The sequence below is a fragment of the Sminthopsis crassicaudata genome, chromosome 4 (assembly GCF_048593235.1).
Source record: "Sminthopsis crassicaudata isolate SCR6 chromosome 4, ASM4859323v1, whole genome shotgun sequence".
Classification (NCBI taxonomy): Eukaryota; Metazoa; Chordata; class Mammalia; order Dasyuromorphia; family Dasyuridae; genus Sminthopsis; species Sminthopsis crassicaudata.
The window spans coordinates 449,268,661-449,284,998 of record NC_133620.1 but is presented as its reverse complement, the minus strand read 5'-3'; the positions used below and the strand labels follow the sequence as shown (position 1 = coordinate 449,284,998).

The 16,338-nt window shown below is 32.8% G+C and overlaps 1 protein-coding gene across 1 annotated transcript in view; it reads left to right on the top strand.

Annotated features, from left to right (window-relative positions):
• Positions 1-16,338, top strand: part of SUZ12 (SUZ12 polycomb repressive complex 2 subunit) — a 34,071-nt gene that overhangs the window by 13,312 nt on the left and 4,421 nt on the right. Inside the window, exons 5-13 of the mRNA XM_074263632.1 lie at positions 1,400-1,449; positions 6,383-6,468; positions 10,485-10,716; positions 11,373-11,475; positions 12,935-13,040; positions 13,928-14,105; positions 14,958-15,049; positions 15,267-15,410; positions 16,176-16,333. Of these exons, the coding sequence (XP_074119733.1) occupies positions 1,400-1,449; positions 6,383-6,468; positions 10,485-10,716; positions 11,373-11,475; positions 12,935-13,040; positions 13,928-14,105; positions 14,958-15,049; positions 15,267-15,410; positions 16,176-16,333 (1,149 nt within the window). The remainder of the gene's footprint in view (positions 1-1,399; positions 1,450-6,382; positions 6,469-10,484; positions 10,717-11,372; positions 11,476-12,934; positions 13,041-13,927; positions 14,106-14,957; positions 15,050-15,266; positions 15,411-16,175; positions 16,334-16,338) is intronic.

Sequence of the window (16,338 nt, the reverse complement as noted above, 5' to 3'; positions counted from 1 at the left end):
CTTTGTCTGCAAAATGACAGGGTTGGACATGTCCCTTAGAACTTAAAACATGTTTCTGTTGGCAATTTAAAGTTTAATGACCACATGTGTGTGTTCTAGTTAAAACATTAGCTAGGGGTCTCATTGTTGCTCAGCAGTTCTTTTATCGATCACCATTACATTCCTTGTTATACTTGCAAAAACAGGTATTTCAAACCTTTGCTCCCTTTACAATTAGCCTCCTTTCCCCATTGAGCTTTGGATAGATAACCCCACTTATTTCACTTGCCAAGGAGAAAAAAAATCATCTAGGATGAACTCACTCTCTCATCTACCTACTTTTACCTCAGAAGACCTGCCTTCTACACCCAACTTCTCAGTCCTTTCCCTCATCTCAGAGGAAAGTAGGTCTCTGTAAAGCCAAACTTTCCACCTGTGCTCCATCCCTTAATCTCCAGCGTCATCATTCCTGTTCCACTGATGCTCTCTCTTTGCACAAAATGAATAGTTGAACCCTCTCCTGGAAAACATTTGAAACGTTATCTCTTCTTTCTTTCATGACCAACTTCTTGAACTAAGAGCCTTTTACCTCCATTTTCTCAACATCCACCCTTTCCTTAATCATTTGCAACATAGCTCCTGAAGCTGAATGCTTAGTGTGACCACCTAATCAGTCGATTCTGTGGTCTTACTCTCAATTCAGCAAGAGGTTATAGGGAATGTCTTATGTGGTTGATAATTTTGCTCAGTTTTTCATTTTCTTATCCGTTTCATCTATGTAATTTTCTTTCCACTTATGCCTTTAAAACAATCATCTAAATGCTTTCCTCTTTTTGTTGTTCTTTAAATTAGAATTGATGTATACATTTAAACCAAATAAAATTATTCCCAGTAAGTTGATGTCTGAAGCAATGTTTGAACATGTGCATAGCAAACATAATTTAAAGAGGAGCATAATTAAATGTTTTGCAAAAATTTGTTAAAATTCTGTATCTATAGAATGCACAAAGTAGTTTGGATAGATTCAGTTGTTTTCTCACAGCATCCCTTTGAAAATAGACAATCCCCATTTTACCAGTAGGGAAACTGAAGCACAGAAAAATCTCTTTGGATCATCTGTTTTCCTTTTCTAACATCTTGTAGTAAGGGCGAATTATTATTCATGTGAAAACATTCATCTTCTTATTTTTCTCTTAAAAAGCTAGGCTAAATAGGATTTTTAGACATAGAAGCCAGAAGTAAAAAATATTTTAAAATTAATAGGGGGTAGAAACTGTACTTTGGCCAGGGGAAAAAAAAAAGCTTACTTTTTTATTTTTGCACGTCAGATTCCCAAAAGTACTTTACGTCAATTTAAATAACCAGTCTTGTCATCATGAACTTTGAGCACACATCCTAATTTTTCCTTTTCTTTGTTTAGCTTGTCAGCTCATCTACAGCTTACATTTACTGGTTTCTTCCACAAAAATGGTATGTACCTTTTAAAAGTTTAATAATGTTGGCATTCTTACAGAAAATGCTTTTTGTACATGTGTAAAATGCCCCTCCTTAAATAGTAATTCTAAAATTACTTAAGATGATTATTCAGTGATTGTTAGTTTAAAAAAAAAATCTTTGATTTCTCAAAATATTAACCAGTTAGTTACTCGTTTTTGCTTCATGTGATCCTCTGGGAGATTCAAGCTAAAGTGCCTATCTCTGAAACTAGAGTCTCAGATATTATGGACTTCAGCCTTACTTTCTGATTGCCTTTTTGTTACCTGTTTAAATTTTCTGATGCATTTTGGTATTGGCATTGAGGCTAGACATCAATCCTAATAATGCAGTCCAGTCTTGATACTGAATCCATTTGCTTCATCTGTCTTATGATCATCTCAAAATCAGTTGTATTATCTTTGAATTGGTCAAAATTTAGCTCTCATCTTTAATCCATATTATCATTTCTGCTGTTCCAAGTATTAGAGAAACTTTATAAATATGCAGCATAAAACTGCATCTCTATAACCATCATTCTGGTGATCATATTCCAAGAGAGAACAATGTCAAATCTATAGAATCTTGAGGGGAGAACAGACCTGGATATCCTTGTGTGTATTGGTACTTATTAGTGAACATAAGATGTATGTTGTGTAGTACAAAGGTGTGAAAAATTATACCTCAATGATTCATAATCTAGAAGTCTTATGGGCATCCTCAAGTTGGTTATCATTCATCATCAAAAGATCCATAATTCTATAGTGCCTGATTGTCTTTGGTACAAAAGAGAAATGTTGCATAATCACTTTAATAACTTAGTTCTGTCCTGTAGTCCAAGGCATATTCAAGAGAATTCATGTTCATTTCAACAGAATTAAGATCTACATCCATATTTTAGGGTTTGATAAGATATTAGAATAGCTGTTAAGTGAACATTTTGGTTCTTTCTGATTTCTATAGTTACTACCCTCCCTTCAGATAAGTATATATTTATTTTGTATATGCCTTATATTTATTTACTTTTTGCATATCTAAGCTCCTTGAGAAGGAGAAAGTCAGGGGCTATATGAGGTATTTGTACACCTAGTACCTAGCGATATTAGACACTTGATTTGTTAATGAGTATTTATTGAGTGTTTTAAAAATTAATTACCAACTTAATGATCTAAATCTCTTTTAAAAATGTGATCACTTCAACTACCTTTAGTGTACTGTAACTGAGAAGTTTATTAGGCTATTCAAATATCCATATAGAAATTAACTAAAAGCTACTGTTTTAAGGTTTTTTCCAAATATTTATACTGTTAATTCAGTTTGTTCTATTGGGTTATTCTGATACTTTTGGAATATTTGAAGCCTTTAAGTTTCTTCACATTTCTTTAAATAAAAATTATGCCAGATAAGCCAGAATTTTTCCAAATTCTGGGGGGGAAATTTTTTTAAAGTTATTTATCTTTGTTAATTTGAAATTTTTGATGTTGATCAAAGCTTTTAAAGCAAATTAATTGTTTTAAAATAAAATAAAAATTAGTTGTTAGCTTCCTTTCCCAAGAAATAATTTATTAAAAATAGATTTGAAAACAATGTCAGTTGGGAAAGATTGGATATTCCCTGAGTTTTTTATTTTTTTAGCTTTTCATTTATTCATTCATTCATTTATTTAAATATACTAGAAAGAAAGATTAGCGGGAAAGAAGGTTACCACTAAGATGTAACTTTCCCTTGTCTGGTTTTATTTACTACTTTTTTTTTTTTTTTTTTTTTTTTTTTTTTTTGAAACTGGGGTTAAGTGACTTGCCCAGGCTCACACAGCTAGGAAATGTTAAGTGTCTGAGATAAGATTTGAACTCAGGTCCTCCTGAATTCAGGGCTGATGCTCTATCTACTGCGTCACCTAGCTGCTCCTTGATAGGTATTTCTTGAAATTAGGACTCTAGGATGTTAGTTAATTATACTTGAGTAGCATTCTTAAAACAGCTTGGGTTTTTATCCACTTTATTTTTTGTAATAGCATATTTTTACCCTCCTTTAGTTCTTAGAAATTTGATACAATAAGGCCAAGGTAGTGATGTACACATACAGTGTTCAATTAAAAAAAGCATTTATTCAGCATCTAATTTAGAGCCAGGCTCTTGGTGTACAAATAAAAACATAGAACTCAGAAAGAAAAGTTCTTGGCCCCAGTAAACTTACATTCCATGAAGGAGAGAGATCAGGGATGAGAGGTAAAGAGGGGGCAGGAAATAGCCTCATGTAGAAGATGGTCTAGGAAATAAGCATTGAAGGATCTCTGAGAAGTAGAAGTGAGATGTGGAAATACATTCTAAATCTGTACTTAGATTAGCTTATACAATGAAAATTGAAAAAAAACTTTTTCTTGGGGAAGGAAAAGTAAGGCTATATTATATAAGAATGATTTATGGAATTCAAACTGAAGTGTATGGCTTTTTAATGGATATACTAAACATTAATTAATAGTAAGTGGGGAAAAAATGATGGTCTAAAAGCCATTTTGAAATAAGAGACAATATTTCCAGAATATTCATGTTCATTTACTTTAGTAACTTTTTAATGAAAATTAATGAAAGTCATCAATTCTGAAGATAGAGCAGTTGGAAGACTAAAGGGAAAAAAAATACAGTATTACACCTGACAGCTGTGAGGTGATGACTTAAAGCTCTCTTAGCAGGAGAAAAGAGGAAGGAGTCAAATTCTCCTTCAAAAAATAGAATGAACTCTAATAAGCATACTGCTTTGAGCCTTACTATTCCATAATTTTTCTATCTGTTCTAGGAACAAAGCAATATCAAAACTTGTTTTCTTGTAAAATATTTAGTTTGCTGAGTTCCATTAGAATTATAGCTATAGATCTATAGTTTCTATTATATCATCCATATTTGATAGCATGTCAATTAGAAGCTTTTTATTAATGTATTAATTTATTTTAGCATTGTTTTCTTTAAATTAAAGAAGGAAGCCTGATGCTAGTTTGGAATTCATGTTTCAAATATGGCTTCATACTGGCTACATGTTACTAGATAACTCATTTAACTTTACTTGCTAAGACTACAAATTGCAGAGAAAGTAGTTATTTTCATTGGTAGGCTTCCTTATCAGGAACTCCCTATACTGATGAAATCACAGGTCTGGTGTCTTCAGTGTTGATGACCCATATCAACCAGTTAATTAAAATAATTCAGTTTTTGAAGATTATTTTACTTGTATTTTTTTAAAGACATCAGTATTTTTTTCAGCCCCTGCAGTAACATTAACAAAGTCTTTTTTAAAAAAGTTTTATTATCAGGTTAAATTTCCCTAAATTTAATGTATAAGACATTTGTTTTACATTGTACTAAAGGCATTTTAAAAGCCTCTGTAAGTTTACAGAGGATTAATAATACTTTGGTTAAATATGATTGAAAAGCTATATTGAAAGTTCCCAGTTTCTAGGGGGAAAAAATCTAGAACCAGATGAATTTACAGGTGAACTCTAAAAGATTAAAAAAAAAATTTTTTTTTTTTAAGTTTTAAATTGGTTTTTTAAAAAGGAATCCTACCAAGTTTCTTTGAAGATACAATTATGATACCTAAACCAGAAAGTTAAAGCAAAGAGAAGAAAAACTATTAGACCAGTTTCCTTAAAGAATATTTGTCTAAATAGTATCAGAGATTACAGTAATACATCAAGGAGATCATAGATTATGATCAGACTGACTTTACACCAGGAATGAGGTGCTGGTTCAATATTAGGAAAAGAAAATAAAAAACACTATGCAAGAGAAGATCAAAACATCTTAGTTTTACAAATAGTAATTGCCATCAAAGTTGTTACTTAGTGCCATACAAATCAAACTACCAAAGAATTACTTTATAAAACTAGAAGAAAAAATAATAAAACTCAGCAGGAGAAACAAAAAATTAAGACTATCAAGAGTCCAACAGAAGAAAAAAGGAAAAGCATGTGGCCTTAGTGGTAGCAGAATAAGAGCCATTCATGAACTGAAAATTGGTCAAAGGATGTGAACGGGCAGTTTTCTGGAAAAGAAATCAAAGATGTGAGGGGAAAATGCTCTAAATCACAATTTAGAGAAATGTGAATTTTAAATCTGTTCTGAAATACCACGTCGCACTCATTGAACTTCTATTGACAAAAAGGTTGGGAGAAGCTGATGAAAAGGTGTCTGGCATGAGTTAAGCAGAGGTCAAACTTTATGCACAACTCTATAGGACAGGTTCAGATATGAGAAGAAAGTTTAAAAAGGCTCTACAGGTAATATATTATTAATTTAAGTCTTTCAAAGATGTTTTTAACTTGTTTCTAAGGAGTAACATTTAATGCTAACTTTGTATCCATAGGTAAGTAAATGTTAAAACTTGAAATTTTGGAGCAGTTTATATAGATTAAAACATTAAACTTTTTTTTAGGTCCAAAAATATAATCTTTTCTTTTTTTTGGTTTCTAATTTTCAAATTCTCCTATCTTCCATCTCCATTGAGAAAACAAGCAATACCATATTCATTATATGCGCGTTATTCAGCCCCTCCCCTTCCCCCCCTTTTTTTTTTTTAATAAAAACAAAGTTTGCAGGGTATTCTAGAATTGTTTAGGAAACAACCTGGTGGGAAAAATGACTTACCTTGTGGCACATTGACTAGGTAGCTGGAACTTCTTATCTGAGAAAATTGTCTGAAGGCAGTAATTTGCCTAGTCACACCATCATTGTCTTGGAAGGAAGAGTTGAAGGTTAAGAGCTTTTTGATATTAGAGTCAGGAGCTGTGCTGTTTGTCATTCTAGTAGGAAGGTTAAATTTTAAGCAAAAGTATTTAAGTTAACTTAATTTGTAAAGATTTTTCTGAAGGTTTGGACTTCTAGATATTTGAAAAGTCATGGGTAAAATAATTTAAACTGTTGATTTTTCTATTTAGATAAGCCATCACAAAACTCAGAGAATGAACAAAATTCTGTTACGTTGGAAGTTCTACTTGTGAAAGTTTGCCACAAAAAAAGGAAGGTAATGTATAAAGTGATTATATTGCTAGTTTTCCTGAAATGTTACTGTTAGTGAAACAGTATTTTCTATTCTAGTCCTCAAAGAAACTAGCAAGAATTGTAAACTCTTATAACTTAATTTGGAAGGTAAGTGTGTCCACAGGAATAAGACCTAAATGTACCAATTTTAGAAGATAAATATCATAAAAAAAGATAAAGAACAATTCTTTTTAAAAGTGCTAATTAAGGGAAAAGGTATCTCCCTAGAGATACCTTTGTGCTTTGGTAATAGAAAAAGGCTTTATAGAGGAAGTAACTAACCTTAAGCTATCACGAAACAAGATTTAAGATTAAATGTTGCAAGGTTCTGGTTAGTTCTTTCTTTTATATGGATTGCAGTCCCTTTTCTCTTCTCTTCCTCATCCACCTTTATTCATGACCACAAGACAGAAAATTTTTTGGACAAGAAAAATTTCAGCATAGAGAGAGATGGGGGAGAGAAGGTTTGGTGTAAGTGTTGGGTGAGTGGTTATGGCAGAGTATCACTGACAGGGTGATGGGGCCATCAATAAATATGAGTCATTCAAAAGGTAAGTGCAACTATTTTTGAAGGACCTACATACATAGATTTGATTATTGTAACTAAGTCAAACTGTTTGGATTTTTACGAGGGGATCAAACTTAGCCTATTTGATTCTGTCTCCTTCACTTGACACTGAATCTTCATTTCTTTCATTTCAAATTGTTTTTCACATTTCATAAAAACATCAGCTATAAATATGTAGGCTTACTGATTCACAATATTAATTGAGAAGCAAAGTGGCATTTAACAAGAGCTGGAAGCATGACAAGTACACAGCCACAAAGGTGGGGATAAAGGAAGTTACAACAAAATGGGCTCAACTTTGGATCCATAAAGAAAGCTGGTCCAGAGCACCTGAGCAAGGCAAATAAACTTTTCCCATCTAACTTCATCCCTGTAGTCCACCTTGGCTGGTAAAAGCTTCCATCAGGAGCCTCAATAGTCTCTGCTTCAGCTCTGCTAGCTTCTTTATATTCTTTACCACTTCAGGACTTCTCTCTAGTTACTTTCCTATTCTATCAAGGTTGGATGTCTTAACAGTGTGGTTGTCCACATTCCTCTTAAGATAGTTCATGTTGGATATAGGGATAGATGTTGGCATTCCCATAAAATTCTTTGCCAACTTTCCCTGTGTTTGTCTTTCTGCGTACAAGTTGATTATAGGAAATCCTATTTTCTTGATAGTTTTTAAGACCTGTTTGCTTCAAGTAATCTGCAGTAGCCTAAGACAGATGGTGTTAAAAGCCGTGGTGTGACTCCATTTCTTGGAATCCCTCAAATGTCATAAAGCCATACTGGTCATGACTGCCCACACTGTCTATTCTTCCATGGCCATACCTGTTATCTACAAATTCCTTCCTTTGCACCTGTATCCTTTCTACATTAGTGTGACACCTGCTGTCCCCTATGGATGCTGGCTGCAGCTGTTGCCACCCCCCTCTATGCTGCCCTGACACTAATTCTGCATCCTTGACCCAAGGAAGATTGTGGGACCTTAGCAGCTATCTATAGGAAGTCTGGTTAAAGCTGCCATGCCCTTTATTCTGGAAGCTTTTCCCCTGCCTCCTTGGTCTGCAGTTGAGAGTTGACTCCTGGCTGGGTCCAGACTGAGCTGACTGCTCATTAATCATAAGTAGGTTGGCAGTGCTGCCTGTAGTTCTCGCTTCTGATTGATTTTTCTCCACAGCATTATAGTCTGTACCCTAATTTGTCCATGAAAGGATCTGTAGATGATCTGACCATAGACAGTAGGACACTTTTGTTCCCCTAGTTATATTGTATATTGTTGTCTTAGAATAAGCCTCGAGAATTGGAAACTGAGTGGATGCCCATCATTTGGGGAAGGGCTGAATAAGTTATGGTATATGAATGTTATGGAATATTATTGTTCTGTAAGGTTTTTAGAGAGATCTGGAGAAACTCACATGAACTGATGATGCTAAGTAAAATGAGAAGAACCAGGAGATCATTATACATGGCAACAAGATTATACAATGATCATTGATAGAAGTAGCTCTCTTCCACAATGAGATGATTCAAACCAGTTACAATAGACTTGTGATGGAGAGAGCCATCTATACCCAAAGAGAGGACAAACATAGCACATTTTCACTCTCTTTGTTGTTGTTCTTTGCTTGCATTTTGTTTTCTCATTTTTTCCCTTTTTTAATCTAATTTTTCTTGTGCAGTGTTATAATTATGGACATATGTATAGAGGAATTGCACGTGTTTTACATATTACAGATTACTTGCTGTCTAGATGAGAGGGTGTGAAAAGGGAGGGAGAAAAAAATTGGAACACAAGGTTTTACAAAGGTGAATGTTGAAAACTAAGCATGTATTTTGAAAATAAAAAGCTTTATTTAAAAAAAAAAAAAAAAAAGGAGTCTTAACAAAGATCAGTGGACTTGGTCCTGTAGCTTTGTGGAACTTATTGGGAACTACTTTCACACCTATGTTTACTGGCTCCTGAGCAGTAGAAAAAAATACCATAGGCAAAAGACTTGAACTACGAAAATGTCCTCAATAAATGAGTTGAAAATCTCTTCAGTACATTTTGCTTCAGATAGTCACCAACATTTCCAATATACGGCTAAACTTATTTTGTTATTTAGTTATGCGCAATATTTGTCATGGTTATGGTTAAGAGTAAGAAAGCAAATTCCTGGTACTCTGCAAGAGAAACAATTCTTACCACACTGAACTTATGGATACAACAAGAAATACATATAGTCTTTAACATTAGGTAATTTGAATAGGGAGAGCACTAGCAACTGAAGAAATAAGGAAAGGCCACAGTATCCTTGCATCTGGAAGAAGAAAATTCTCATTGCCTTCTGTTTTTGTTAATTTTTCCACTAGTGTTTTACTTTTCCATTTACATGTTAAGATTGTTTTCAACATTCATTTTTGTAAAACTTTGTTATCCAAATTTTTCTTCCTGCCTCTTTTACATCCCCAAGAAAGCAAGCAATCTGATATAGGTTAAATATATGCAATTCTTTTAAACTTATATCCATATTTGTTGTGAGAAAAAAGAAACTGACACAGAAAGAAGGTGAGAATGTGTTTCAGATCTGGGTAAGGAGGAGTAAGATAGGTTGGAACAAAATTGTAAAAAACCAGTTCAGTTGTAGAGTGGGAAAGACATATCAGATCTATCCTTAAGGAAATTTGAATAGCAATGTGCCTGGATTGGTGAGTAACTTGAGTTGAGAGGAAACAGTTAGGAGGCTGATAATACTATCTAGTTGAAGTGATAAAGGCCTGAGGTCAGGTGCAGCTATGTGAGTGTAAAAAATGCAAGATTTGATACTTGATTGAATTTAGAAGGTATTGGAGATGAAATTGAATGGCATAATGCTGAGATTGCAAATCAGCGACACCAGAAGGTTGGCAGTGCTATCAGCAAAAATAAAGAAAGTGGAAGTTTAAAGGATAAAGATGAGTTCAGTTTGATATATTTAGTTAAAGATGGCCCTTAAGAAATCCAGTTTGAAATATCTGATAGACACTTGGTAATTTGGGACTAAAACTTTGAAGGAAAGGATTGGTCTACTATGTGAAGATAATTTGTGTAGAGATGAAAGTTAAGCTTGTGGGAGCCAAAGATGTTTCAGAGAGAGAACAGAGACTCAGGACTTAATCCTAGGAAACAACAATACTAAGGGTATGTGATCACACTGCTAAGATAGTGCTGTCATAACCTCAAAGAGAATAAAGCCTTTGAGAGGAGAGAATGATGGTCAGCAGTGTCAAATAAAAAGAAACAAATAGGATAGAGAAAAGCTCTGAGCATTAAGCAGTTGATTTTGAAAGAATGAAAAGAGAAATCAGAAGCAAAATATAGACCAATTTTTTCAAAAGGGTATTATAATTTAACTAATCTTGACAAATTTGAAAAGATTTTTAAATTTACTATTTCTTTTTTTTTTTTTTTTTTTTCTTGGTTATAGGATGTAAGTTGTCCAATAAGGCAAGTTCCTACAGGTAAAAAGCAGGTGCCTTTGAATCCAGACCTCAACCAAACAAAACCAGGAAACTGTCCATCCCTTGCTGTTTCAAGTAATGAATTTGAACCTAGTAATAGCCATATGGTGAAGTCTTACTCATTACTATTTAGAGTAACTCGTCCAGGAAGAAGAGAGTTTAATGGAATGATTAATGGAGAAACCAATGAAAATATAGGTAATTATAACTTTTGTCAGATTTTGTCATAGAGACACAGAATGTACTTTGGGAAAATTGATCTCATCATTCTCTTAAAAAGTAAGAATTATTGGGGCAGCGAGGTGGTGCAGTGGCCCTGAAGTTAGGAGGACCTGAGTTCAAATTTTGCCCCCCACACTTAACACTTCCTAGCTATGTGACCCTGGGCAAGTCACTTAACCCCAATTGCCCGGGGGGGGGGGGAATAAAAATTACAAATTGTTCATATAATGAGGAAAACAGCTGCTTGGATTATACTTAAATTTTTTTGTAATTTGTGTATGCAATTCATAGTCTAGTATGACACAGAACCTTTACAGTGTTATAAAGTTCTTTTACTTGGGAAATTTATTTTTTTTCCTTGAGAAATTTAAATTTAAAACTTTTATGCTTGGAGTATAATTTTTTTGGTCCCATTACCCCAAAATATCTTTCAGTGAAAATTGTTCATTTTTCCAGCAAAGTTCATGTAGTAAATAATATTACTAAAGAGTTTATAAATTTTTGTTTGGTTTTTTAAAGATTTATTTCTCCATGTTTTATTGCTAAGAAAACCTTTGCTTTCAAATTTTACTTTTGGCTTATTCACCTGTTTTACAAATTTGAATTATGAGAGAAATGCTTTTCAAATTTAGATGTCAATGAAGAACTTCCAGCCAGAAGAAAACGAAACTCTTCAAATCGTGAAGATGGGGAAAAGACTTTTGTAGCACAGATGACTGTATTTGATAAAAACAGGTAATAGAACTTGAAGGTGAAAATGAAATTCCCTTAATACTCTGGATACTTTAAAATGCCAAAACAATTGTCATTGGTATTACATTTTGTGAATCACTAGATTTAAAATCACTTTCTTTGACTCTGTGTTCATATAATACTAACCAAGGGGAAATGATAGACATTTAATTTATAGAGGCAACTGAGCAAAGGTTGGCAAGTAGCTCCAGGTGTTCCCTTTAGAAACCCTAAGCATGATTTCACATGCTAAGGTGGTATGTTCAGAGATATTGCTTACCTTTATGGATGATGATGACAGGGAGCAACTATCTTCCCTTTATCCGTTTTTAATTTTGGAAAGTTTATTAACCCTTAGATTGCTTTTGAAATAGATCAAAAAGAGAGATAAAAGGTTTCCATTCTGAAATATTAAAATCCAAATAAAACTTTTATTGCAGTCATCTATGTAAACTTGATTCATAATATGTCCCCTAGGAAAATGAAATCTTTTTGAAGGCAGGACTTGTCTTTGTATGCGTAATTCTTAACATGATGAATTGAGGTGCTTCACAAATGGTAACCAGGTTTATTCATGAGTTAGAAATTATTTTACATGTATATCACAATATTCCTTTTTGCAAATACATTATCATAAACAAAATATCCATACTTTGCCATGCCCAGAATTGCATATCTGATTCTGTATCTTGTGTTGTGAGTTTTCATTTTATTTTTTGGTGTTCCTAAGTCAAAGTTTCTGTATTTCAAAGTAATTGAAATTTTGTAAATCCCATGTATCATATTTTATATCAAATATATTTATTTTTAAAGTTATGGGATCTTATAGTCAAGTCTACAAAAGGAACCAATATTTTTATTAGCTTATTATTAAGCTAATAGGATTTCATTGATAGAATTTTATTTATAATTTCAATTTAAAATTAATATGTAAATATATTATATATTTTTGATAATTGTAGAATGCTGTAGAAGGGAAGAACCTTAGAAAGGTAATAAAAACTTTTCTCTCTATAGCTGAATAAACTGGAGCAAGTAAATTACTTGCCTATACTGCATGTACCACTTTTTTTGTTCTGCAGACTTTTGCTTAACTTCATGATGAAATGTTTCATTCTTTTGTTGGTACAGACCCAGACAGAAATTTTAGTTTGACTAATAGCTGTTATAAATAAGTGTAATTTTGTGAAAATGAAGCTGTCCATATATTCACATGTAACATAAGTATTTTAAAATTCAATTTGCAGTAATACATTATCACTCCCCTCTTCTCCAATGAGGAAGAAAAACAAAACTTATTACAAATATGTATTGACTACTCATACTTTTTAAAAGAATGATGTGCTTTGTGATTTAATTATTTTGTATAAGCACTTGCTTTTGAAGTGTTTTTATATTACAAAAAATTCTATGCTTGCCAAATAATGAACAGAATTTAATTCAAAGTGTGTTTACCTAATAGGCGCTTGCAGCTTCTAGATGGAGAATATGAAGTAGCCATGCAGGAAATGGAAGAATGTCCAATTAGTAAGAAAAGAGCAACGTGGGAAACAATTCTTGATGGGAAAGTATGTAATTACAATTGTGTGAGCATTCTTTGTGCATATATATTGTATGAAAATTATCCTCTCATCAGTGTGGTTTCTGTCCATAGCTTTTCAAAAGTCTTCCATAGAGAAGTCATTTTAAATTATGGAGTTTTTTCTCCAATTCTCTTAATATTAATACTTCATGGATGCCATTCTAATACTTGGACTGTTTCTCAATTAGAACTTGAAAGCATTAGTAATAGAAATTCTGTGAATAAATTCTCAGGGAATTGGGTTTGTAATTTGTAAATTAGGACAACACATTCATGTAATCTTTTAAGATAACTTATAGAAATGGTTGGTGCTAATTTTATGTGTAGTTACAAGGAAAAACACTGACCCTCAGTCTAGACTGCCCTATTAAGCTCTTAATTTGGTTTCTTTTTTTTTTTTTTAATCCAACTAGAATTTTAAATCTTCTCTAGAAGTAAGAGCCTTATTGGAAATACATTTATTTACAAATACATAGATGTAAAGGACCCTGTGTACTAAGCTCTACCAATGTAGATAGATGAAAGTAGACAGCATCTTTAAGAGGAAGGCAAGTATAAAGCCTTTTAATTTAAAATCTGTCATTCATATTATTAGGAGCATATTCCTATTATTAGAAGCAACATCCATTCATTTTGGCTGTAGCTATGAGGGACAGAAAGTTACATGAAGGTTATTTGGAAACTAAAAAGAAAATGAACAAGTATTGAGAAGCATATCAGGAAAATAATAACTAGAACAAACTTGAATGTTGGACAAACTATTTGAGACCAGAGGGAAGGACTGATGATTTTATGTTTATAGAACCACATATGAATATGAACAATACTTGGACATTATTTAGCATCAATCTTAATGTTTTTTTTCTTTTTTAGAGGCTACCTCCATTTGAAACATTTTCTCAGGGACCTACTTTGCAGTTCACACTTCGTTGGACAGGAGACACCAATGATAAATCTACAGCTCCTATAGCAAAACCTCTTGCAACCAGAAATTCAGAGAGTCTCCCTCAAGAAAATAAGCCTGGTTCTGTAAAACCCCCTCAGACTATAGGTAGGAAAACATTTCTTTTTTCCTCCCCATTTTTACAATAAATAGTATTTTATTTTTCCAAACACATGCAAAGATAGTTTTCATTTATGTAAGACTTTTATGTTTCTCCCTTCCATTTTTATATCCTCTCTCCCCCAAGACACCAAGCAAACTAATATAGGTTTACTATGTGAAACTCTTGTAAACATTTTCATATTTATCATGCTATGTGAGAAAGATTAGACCAAAAGGGAGACAAAAACAGAAAGTAAAAAAGCAAAACCAAAAAAGGTGAAAATACTGTGTTTTTGATTCACAATCAAGTCTCCATAGTTCTCCCTCTGGATGCGGATGGCATTTTCCATTTCAAGTCATTGGAATTGTCTTGAATCACCGCATAAGTAAACATGTAAGAGGTAGGACTAAAAACTGACATTTCAAATATCTCCACACTACCATTACCCAAGTAATTTTTTGAAATTGTTGATCAAATCAAGAAATCTTTAAGTCATGATAGTATGCAACATTCCATATATTAATTAAATCCTGTGCTTCCACAATAAAGGATATAATTTTTTTTTTAAGCTCTTTAAATTCAGGCTTAATCATTATGCTTAACATTCTTAGCATGCAGTTTTTATTTTTCCCCCTTTTATTTTATTGTAGTTCATTCCTACGATCATAGATTTAGAGCTAAAGGAGCATCTTAAGTCAGTGAAAAATTCCTATTTAAAATTATGTTGGCCAGTAGAATGAGACATGAGGAATTAAATAAAAGCAAAGTTATTAGAATACTTTGAGCAACTAATTATTTTGTGATGTTTCTTTATTGAGCCATAATATTTTCATAAATTAGAATTAATCTATTTTCAGCTGTGAAAGAATCATTATCTACAGACCTTCAAGCAAGAAAAGAAAAGGATATTTTAAATGAACCCAGACAGAAGTTACGAATATTTTACCAGGTAAACCAAACCTGACAATGCTTCTTTTGCAGTCACAACTTTTTTGCCTTGTTTTTTTTTTTTTTTTTTTTAAGTAGAAGTGGGTAAATGTTTTGTACCCTCACCATGGTTTAAATAGATTTTTAAAGTTTTATTTAGATTATTTTCTTTATAGAGATAGGGACAATGCAGTCAATTATTTTAAAATATACTAAGTTTGCACTTGCCCGTTTTCCAGTTCCTTTATAACAACAATACAAGACAACAAACTGAAGCCAGAGATGACTTGCATTGCCCTTGGTGCACATTGAATTGCCGCAAGCTTTATAGTTTACTCAAACATCTTAAACTCTGTCACAGCAGATTTATCTTCAATTATGTAGTAAGTAAGCTTTCTTTTTTAGTTTTCAATAAAATAAACAATATGCATGTGAAAAAAATTGTGGTTTAGTTGTATTGGACTCTTTACATTTGGGGTTTTTTTTTTGTTTGTTTGTTTTTGACAAAGTTGGTAGAGCAGTTGGCCATTGTCTTTTCCAGCTCATTTGACAGATGAGGAACTTCGATAAACAGTTAAATTATTTGCCCAAGGTAGCACAGCTAGGGAGTATCTGAGGCCAGATTTGAATTTAGGAAAATGAATCTTCCTTATCTCCAGGTCCAGCAAACACTCTGTCCTCTGTACCATCTAGCTGTCCTAATGTAAAATATGATAAATGGAATAAAGAAATTAAAAACTAAGCTTTTTTTTTTTTAAACCTGTTTTCATCCTTTGTTCAGAAATAGTTTCTACATTTAAAGAATGCCAAATACATATTTATGAAAATAATTTGTTTCTAACCATATTGAAAATGTTACTTAAGTAATTCTCTTAACATACCCTTTTCCCCACCCCCACCTTCTACCTCCCCGCCCCCAATCATAATTGAATACAAATTCTTATTTGTTATATTTTGGAATTAAAAGTTGGGTTACATTTAGTGAGAAGGAGGTAAGAATAAGTATTCATTATTATAGCATCTACATGCCTGGTGGCTCTGTGCTAAATGATCATTAAAGGGGAAAATTTTATTTTTGGTCACACTAATTTTAAAATTAGCGACATGGCAAATTTTTTAACTAATGAGTTTACTATTTGTTGTTACAGTATCATCCAAAAGGTGCTAGAATAGATGTTTCTATCAATGAGTGTTATGATGGCTCCTATGCAGGGAATCCTCAGGATATTCATCGTCAGCCTGGGTTTGCCTTTAGTCGTAATGGACCGGTAAAGAGAACACCGATCACACACATTCTTGTATGTAGGTAGG